Here is an 8891-nt window from a genome sequence, read left to right as displayed (position 1 = left end):
AACCCTCGTCCTCCTCCTGCTGCTGCTCCGCCTGTTCTTTCTCCTCTTCATCCTTTTCCTCCCTCTTTTCTATCACTTTCCACCTCCACAGAGGAAAAAACTCCTTTAGTTTGTCATCTGCACCTGCCTGCTCTGTGCGTACATGTGTACATGTGTACATGTGGGTGTGTTTGCGCGTGTGTGTATGTGCAGTGGGTGGAGAAAGGGGAAGAAGGCGGAGTTGGGTTTTGAGCTTAAATGGGTTGTGGAGAAACCTGCCTGTCCGCTCGGAGCTGAGAGAGGAGGAGCCTGTGGGGTGTGGGACTCCAGACAAAGGAGACATATACACACTGACACTGGAGTTAAAGGAGAGGAAAACAGCTGCAGAGCTCCGCTTTACTTACCGGAGACGATCCTCAACTCCTGCACTACTTTTGTGTGTGCGTGTGTGTGCGTGCAGTTTGGAAAACTTTCTTTGCGGGAGGGGGGGATGTTGTGTATGTCAGCTGTGCGGCTCCGTTTGTGAGCTGGGAGATGTTTGTGTTGGCCCTATGCAGCCTGTAGTGTGTAGAAGTGTGCATGTGTGTTCATGTGTGTGTATGTGAGTATGTTTGGGATGGAAAAGTGGGGCTGGCACAACCGACAGCTCTGGTCTTAGCTTTACGCCATGGGGGGTTGCCATAGTTACCCCTCGGCTACGGAGGCAGACGGCAAGATTCTTCAGTCTTCTGACATCAGCAATGACAAACAGTAAGTCGACTCTCTTCAACAACTTCTTCCCTGTCCGGGAAGAAGTTGTTTTGCATTTACTCTTCCACCTTTTTATGCAATCACATTTATATTACTCCTTTATACTGAAAGAACTCAAAATTGCTAGAGATGATGTGGGAGAAATGTGACTAAGAAAGCTGGCTGCACATGGTTTACTGAGGAATGTTCTCCAGATATGTGTGTGTGTGTGTGTGTGTTACATATTTGTCTGATGGCATCAGTGTAGGTGGATTCCTCCCAACCACGGGAACACACACTGAGAAGCAGTTTGAAGCGAGACGGGGGAATAAAAGACTGTGTGAAAAACATGTTTTGGCCCAGTCACTCGGCAAATGTTTGCTCTGGGATGAATCTGGAGAGTCAGCTGGAGTGAGTGAACACGGAGAGGACTGTTGATCTCACCTTCAGCACAGAGGTAAAGGTAAACACACGTGGCCAAGAGCACAGGAGCGGGGTCATGTTTACACAAAAACACAACATGACGAGCAGCTGCTCCGGGGTCATGGTGCTGGCGACCGGCAGCCGGTGACCGAGTCGACACCACGGAGCTGGAACAGAGGAGCAGGATGTTAACAAAAGAAGTTCCTGTGGACACAAGAGAAGTTCCGTCACGGTTCGGATTTGCACTACTGTGCCTCAACTGTAGCTGTTTACATTCTTTTCTTCCTCCCGCTCTACCTCTTCTGACTTTCACTTTGGACAAAGACCCGCTGTTTGGACAATTAAACAAATTCTCCCTGCCCCTGTCGTCACACACACATTAGCACCGGGGGGAGTGAAACCTCAGAGAGAGGCCACAGTGTTTTCCCTTATCACAGGAGGCAAGGTCACGCTGAGTAAACGTTCAGCTGCATGTGCGCGTGTGGACGTCCGAAAAACAGGAACCCGGCAGCTCCTTTACCCCACCGCACTTCACTTGAATCTTAAATCCAATGCTGGAGGAAGAAAATGATCTCTTTAGCAGACATGGAGCTCACGGCCTGTGTCAATGCGGCCTCCCTGTTTTGCATTAAGTCAAATCCCGCTGCCAAGTTTGACTTTCCAGTGCACGTTGGCATTCGCCAACACGACTCATTTCCCACACTCGCTCTCCAAGAGTTATACCAAGCTCCCAAAAGTGCCAGTCACGTGTGACTGATTATCAAGCACTACCTGGAGTTTATCAGTTGCTACGTGAACTTGGAGAGGTTTGGTACGAGCCAGCGGGCCTCCGCTCTGATGCTGCCCGACATCAGGCCTTTCATTTATTTTGCGATGACCACTGCAGCAGTGAGCTTCATTAACAGTAATTACCCTGGCCCTGAATTGACTGCCCCCATTACACAAACTGCTGGTTTATTGAAACACTCAGCACTGCAGAGTGTGTGTGTGTGTGTGTGTGTGTGTGTGTGTGTGTGTGTGTGTGTGTGTGTGTGTGTGTGTGTGTGTGTGTGTGTGTGTGTGTGTGTGTGTGTGTGTGTGTGTGTGTGTGTGTGTGTGTGTGTGTGTGTGTGTCAGCCATAGAGGGCAAGACAGAGGAGAGCACATCAGACTGTAAAAACTCTTATCTACCGACTGCAGCAGCAGTAATTAATCCCCTGACCTATCAATTGTTTTACACAGCAGTATTTTCTGTCTGTCTCTCTCTCTTCCTCTTCCTCTTCCTCTTCCCGCTTCATTAACTCTGCTCTGTCCTCCCAAGGGGCATTAATAACAATAATCTGGAGGAGCGTCCGTATCTGCAGGAGGAGTACGTGTGCCAGCAGATCACATACACAGACATGTGCACCCTCATCGCTCTGCCGCCGGGCGTCGACAAGGCCGAGTGGCTCGCCAGCAACAGTGAGTAGAAGCCATTGAACTACGGTTTCCCCCCTTTCCTCTGCTCCTCATCCCTCCACACACACACTGCAAACAGGCAGAAACAGGATCATGTACAATATGTCATTTTGATGACTTTTTTTTTTTCAGCTGTGGCGTTTTTCAAGCACATAAACCTGTTCTCCAGTGCGCTGTCGGAATTCTGCACGCCCACCACCTGCCCAACTGCGTGTGGACCTGGCAACGTGTAAGCATACGGAATCATATGGCACGGCACGTACTTGTGGGTTACATTAACCCAAAATCACAAGGGGAAAAAAACATTTTCCAACAGTTATCCATGGACAGAATAAAACAGGATGTTGTTTCTGGAAAGACTAACTGATGTGAATACTTCTAATATCAGTTTCCGATACTTTTTACAGCAAAAATGAAAGTGGGACAAATACAGAAATTCCAAGGAGCCGATGAAGGTCTCAAGGCCTTCATGACTTTGGTGAACTGGCCCTTTAGCGGGAGACACACATTTAATTTGCATTTCTGCTGCTGTCTTTATCTCTTTAGGAGTGGTGGTCTTGTTAGTACCACCTCTAATTGTTTGTAAAAAAGTAAACAGTTGAGTGTGTAAGTACATTTTTCACCTTTTAAACAGTATTTTGACCAAAAAGGAAGAACTAAATCTTGCACAAGGTCCACAGGCCTGAGCCGCACCTTTCATCCACATCTCAAAGCCTTCGCCGTGGAGGTTACTCAGCTTTCATCGTGTGATCCAGCAGAACTAACTTTAGATTTATCCTTGTTGCCATCTGGTGGTTGTGTCTTTCTTTCTTTTTCTTCTTCTTCTAATGAAATGTCTCGTATTACTCTGTGGTTGACTGAGTCAGATCCTGTTGAGAAATCTTCCACTTCTTGTCACAATTTAAATGTTTTAATTTTTACTATTAAAGTCAGATGGTTATCCCAAATGACGCTGTGTGTTGGTGTTGTCAGGGTTTATGTCTGGACCGACGACCACGGCAGGAAGCTGAAGTGCTCTGCTCCGCTTTACTTTGACTATGCCATGTCTTACATTCAGGACCTACTCACAGATGAAGATGTGTTCCCCACGAAAGCAGGTGACACATGCACTTCTATCATCTGTGTTGCGTTACTCCACACGTCATACTCATCCAGTGTCGGTGTTCAGCTGCTCTCTCTCTCTCCTCCCTCCTTCCCAGGCTCAGTGTTTCCATCCGGCTTCTTCTTTCTGGTCCAGAAAGTGTTTCTGCTGTTGTTCCGGACCCTGGCTCACATTTACTGGTCTCACTACAGAGAGGCCGTCGCTCTGGGCCTGCAGGCGCACCTCAACACACTCTTCACACACTTCACGCTCTTCTGCCGGCAGCACGCGCTGCTGGAGCCTGAAGACACCGAGCCGCTGCAGGACCTCATCACCGCTCTGGGACAGCAAGCCTGAAACCTCGAGAGCAAACACTCACACACACAAACACGCTTTCGTCACATACTCATTGACTTTTTAATATGTCTCCCTGGGCCAAACTTCAGCTTGATACACAGCATGTCCGTATTTTATTTTTACATTTTTTGTTTTGAAGTCTGGAAGTTGTAGCATGTGATCCAGACCAGACGAGTGTGTATGGCTCCTGTTGTATATAGTCGTCATCAGTTATTGTGATACTATGTGAAAAATTATATTGCATGTTGGTGTATTTTAACATAATGGTGCATTATTATATTTCGATAAGGTCAAGATTCGTGTCTTCTTCATAGACGAAACACAGAATTTGAAAAAAAACAAAAAACAGAACTGTCCCCTGATGTCAGCTGACTCACTGACAATTTACAGTTGATATGAACAAAATGTGCCATAGTTGCTCTCAGTATATTTTCCAGAAACCTATAACGGTGACGTGTCAATTCAAATGTGACCTTAATTGTGACTGCATCTGTATCCAAAGGCACAGCTTATCTCTTTATGTATGATTTATACGTACAGTAATAAACATTTATGACACATTTTTGGATATGGTAGATTCGGCATCTGCTCAGTTTCCTGGAGCCCCCCCCCCCCCCCCTGTTTTAGTCCTAATCCTGGGGTGGGGTTTGACAGCAGCACCACCTGCTGACGGCACAGGAACACAGCAGCTGTCACATTTCTACCTGCTCTGCCACTGTAGATGAAGTTTGTTTGGTTGGCTACAGCACATTAGACTTAAAATAAAACATGTTTCATCTTTGCTAAAGAAAGAAAGGCTGGACAGTATGAGCCCTCAACCCCCGGTCACCGTTTCATTTCAAATTCAATGTCCGGCAGCGCAGCCAAAAGAATAGATTCAGTTTCTACGAATCTCCTTCAATATATTCTATTAACTCCTAAAGTTTTTAGATTAACATCAGTATCAAAATAATCCAGTGCTAGTTGTCTGTATGCACAGACTAATATATGGTATATACCATATCTTTTTTTGTCTGTGTCAGTCCCAAAACAAGATATCTGAGGGAGGAAGCAAACTGATAGTGAGACTATGAAGTGACTCTAAGTGACAGTAGAGCAGCAAACATACATTAGTGGCCCATGTACTCTGTACACTTGATAAGAGATTCTGATTGGGATTTCTATTGGAGTAATTGGGTGCAGTTGTGCAAATGATTACTTTTCAAACACTTATCTTGGGATGTGGTTTTTTGTATCAAAGTTATCACAAAAATTCATGATGTAATCATTGTTTGATAGTTTTTTCACTGTGGGCGTGTAGTTCCATGTCTCACCACACAGAGGCATCAATATTCCACCACACTGTAAAGAGAAGATGCCTTCAAGTGTCCATGTCTACATTTTTTTCCCATAAATGACCAGTGTTGTATTATTAGAATTACAAGTAAAGCCTTCATGTGCAACCAAAAATAGGTGACAGGAAATCCATACTGTTCAGAGAAGTAAGAGGGAGACTGATCGTTAATTAAAAGTTGATCAAAGTTAATCATCATCAGTGACAACATGTTGCAAACTTCTAGAAACTAGTGTTCTTGTGCCGAGACTGATCCACTGAAAATCCAAAAGGCAAATCATTTCTTCACTGGAAATGAAAATTCCCTGTGAAAGATCTACACATGAAAACAAACGGTGACTCTTCAGTCTCTGCACCTCACAGTTACCTGTCTCAACCTTTCTGCTGCACTTGCTGTGCGCTGGCAGTGGAGAAATGTCCTACCTGCAGAAAAATACAAATGTGACATTTAACTGACTGACGGACTCATTGGATTTTGATCATCCCAAACTTGGTCTTTTTATCCCCAGACTCACCGTGATGTTTGGGTGCTAAATCAGTTTGGAAATTTGTCAGAAGAATGGAAAGACGGATGAAGATGAAACATTGGGGTTGTCTAACGCAGGTGAAGTATGTGCGTGCCGACAGGCTGGATGTGGTTAAGATTATGCTCACAGATCGTGAATGTGGCCGGACGTCTGCTCTCCTCTCTGATTTCAGCCGAAAGTGTCCAGCAGAAGCAAAGCAAACACTGAAACTGACACTCAGTCCTTCCAGTGAGAGCCAAAGCATCTGTGGCTGCTGGGAGATGAGATGGAGAGGGGATAGCACACATGCACACACACACAAACACACACACACACACACACACACACACACACACACGCGCGGAAGACAGGAGGTGTGTTAATGCACATGTTGGACTGAGCTGAGGCTCACAGGGTATGAAACTGAGCTTAGAAGGTAATACTGCAAACTGCTGAGTCACACACACACACACACACACACACACACACGCTTGGTCTTTTAATTAAGACCTGAAGTCGCCTCCACATACAGAGCATTCTTTAATCGGGTTCACACTCCGAGCCTCTCGTCTGTGTCGTCCTTCACAAAAAAAGAAAAGATGAAAAGCTCTTATACAAGGAAATCGAGGAGATCAGGATCACAGGACCAGACTCTCAATCTTTCATAATCACTCATCTCATGTGGACTATTATAAGTCATGAAACACATGAAAGTATGATGCCTGAAAATAAGATCATGCTCCACTTGCAAAAAGGCAAAGTCAACTCACAACCCACTGTTATGGTTACATATTTCTACAGGCTGTAAATCAACAGACTGCTTTTTATCTTCTCAGACTGTTTGATATTGTGATATTGCCCCAATATTTTACCACAAAACGTAAAGACAAACAAAATAAATAAAAAGCACCATGTAGTTTATTTCCCCCTTACTCATTAATCATTTCATAACTCCTCAGACTATAATCTAGTAACTCCTAAGGGACAACAAACATAACACCACCACATCTGTTACTGCTGCCGTACAGTACAGGGGTCTGATTGATTAAAGCAAGCTGGTGAAAGGCCATGAATGCTGCACTGTGTAAAAAAAAATGATTTGTGTATGAACCCATGATTCCCCACGAGCGCCCAGTAGTGATCCCTTATTTCTTTTTTTTATTGTGATTGAATCTTGTGCTCGGTTGTAAAGATAAATGTCAGTTCTCAAGTGTCTCAAGAACATTTTATTAAAATAAATTGAGTCTGACAAAGTGCTTACTGTATGAATGGCTCCAATTGCAACATGTGATTTCTGTGGTAAGGCCACAGAAATCGTATTAGTTTCCAATCAACGAACAAACACTTTCAGATTCATGGGTGTAATACTTTCATTTTGATCCTCAACATCACCTCTGCTACGGCTTTGTAATTTTAGTCCAGTATTATATTGTTTTTCATTCTTTTTGGAATCTTCTCACGCGCTCACGTTTGTCCTCAAGACTTCTCATTTCATTCTAACAAAGTATGGAGCACAAAACAGGTTCACACTGTGTAAAACGAACTACATGCAATGATAAGATGCATGAGGTCACCATGACATCACGTATTAAACACACTCCCAAAATAAGTGTGACACACGTACTTCATCTCAATTAACTGTAACTCACCGAGAATAAATGAGGTTGTGGGATTCATTAGAGGTGAGGTCGTTGAGTAGGACAGACAATAAGCCTCCCCCTCCTCCCCCACTCCCCCTCCTTCCCCTCCTCTCCTCCTCTCCTTTCCTCCCCTCCTCCTCCTCCTCTCCTCTCCCCCTCCTCCCCCACTCCCCCTCCTTCCCCTCCTCTCCTCCTCTCCTTTCCTCCTCTCCTCCTCCTCCTCTCCTCTCCCCCTCCTCCCCCACTCCTCCTCCTCCTCCTCCTCCTCCTCCTTTCCCCCTCCTTTCCTCCTCTCCTCCTCCTCCTCTCCCCCCTCCTCTCCCCCTCCTCCCCCACTCCTCCTCCTCTCCCCCTCCTCCCCCACTCCTCCTCCTGCCCCCTCATCCCCCTCCTCTCCTCCTCTCCTCCTCCTCCTCCTCCTCTCCCCCTCCTTTCCCCTCTCCTCCTCCTCCTCTCCTCCTCTCCCTCCTCTTCCCCCTCCTCTCATCCTCCTCCTCCTCTCCCCACTCCCCCCTCCTCCCCCTCCTCTCCCCCTCCTCCCCCCTCTCCTCCTCCTCCTCCTCCTCGTCTCCCTCCTCTCCCCCCTCCTCTTCCCCCTCCTCTCCTCCTCTCCTCCTCCTCCTCCTCTCCCCCCTCCTCCTCCTCCTCCTCTCCCCCCTCCTCCTCTCCTCCTCCTCCTCCTCTCCCTCCTCTCCCCCCTCCTCTCCTCCTCCTCCTCCTCTCCCCTCTCCTCCTCCTCCTCCTCCTCTCCCCCCTCTCCTCCTCCTCCTCCTCTCCTCCTCCTCCTCCTCTCCCCTCTCTCCCTCCTCTCCTCCTCCTCCTCCTCCTCCTCCTCCTTTCCCCCTCCTTTCCTCCTCTCCTCCTCCTCCTCTCCCCCCTCCTCTCCCCCTCCTCCCCCACTCCTCCTCCTCTCCCCCTCCTCCCCCACTCCTCCTCCTGCCCCCTCATCCCCCTCCTCTCCTCCTCTCCTCCTCCTCCTCTCCCCCTCCTTTCCCCTCTCCTCCTCCTCCTCTCCTCCTCTCCCTCCTCTTCCCCCTCCTCTCATCCTCCTCCTCCTCTCCCCACTCCCCCCTCCTCCCCCTCCTCTCCCCCTCCTCCCCCCTCTCCTCCTCCTCCTCCTCCTCCTCCTCCTCGTCTCCCTCCTCTCCCCCCTCCTCTTCCCCCTCCTCTCCTCCTCCTCCTCTCCTCCTCCTCCTCCTCTCCCCCCTCCTCCTCCTCCTCCTCTCCCCCCTCCTCCTCTCCTCCTCCTCCTCCTCTCCCTCCTCTCCCCCCTCCTCTCCTCCTCCTCCTCCTCTCCCCTCTCCTCCTCCTCCTCCTCCTCTCCCCCCTCTCCTCCTCCTCCTCCTCTCCTCCTCCTCCTCCTCTCCCCTCTCTCCCTCCTCTCCTCCTCTCCCCCCTCCTCCTCT

At 48.0% G+C, this 8891-nt stretch overlaps 1 protein-coding gene, 1 long non-coding RNA gene and 1 pseudogene across 2 annotated transcripts; 2 read left to right on the top strand and 1 right to left on the bottom strand.

Annotated features, from left to right (window-relative positions):
• The first annotated feature begins 258 nt into the window (after positions 1–258).
• LOC118314889 (MOB kinase activator 2) lies at positions 259–4566 on the top strand. The gene is made up of 5 exons (XM_035641644.2): positions 259–729; positions 2432–2571; positions 2701–2797; positions 3541–3665; positions 3768–4566. The coding sequence occupies exons 1-5, from the start codon at positions 647–649 to the stop codon at positions 4004–4006; spliced, it is 684 nt and encodes a 227-aa protein (XP_035497537.1). The 5' UTR covers positions 259–646; the 3' UTR covers positions 4007–4566.
• A 16-nt stretch (positions 4567–4582) lies between these two features.
• Positions 4583–6370, bottom strand: LOC124850109. Its single transcript, XR_007030963.1, has 2 exons — positions 5855–6370; positions 4583–5762 (listed from the first exon to the last, which is right to left on the bottom strand). It is a non-coding gene; the product is annotated as an uncharacterized LOC124850109 (long non-coding RNA).
• A 1608-nt stretch (positions 6371–7978) lies between these two features.
• LOC118314807 overlaps positions 7979–8891 on the top strand; it is a 1822-nt pseudogene continuing 909 nt past the window's right edge.

Source organism: Scophthalmus maximus, chromosome 7 (assembly GCF_022379125.1).
Source record: "Scophthalmus maximus strain ysfricsl-2021 chromosome 7, ASM2237912v1, whole genome shotgun sequence".
Lineage (NCBI taxonomy): Eukaryota > Metazoa > Chordata > Actinopteri > Pleuronectiformes > Scophthalmidae > Scophthalmus > Scophthalmus maximus.
Note: the sequence above shows the minus strand (reverse complement) of the source record. Positions and strands in the feature narration are given on the sequence as shown.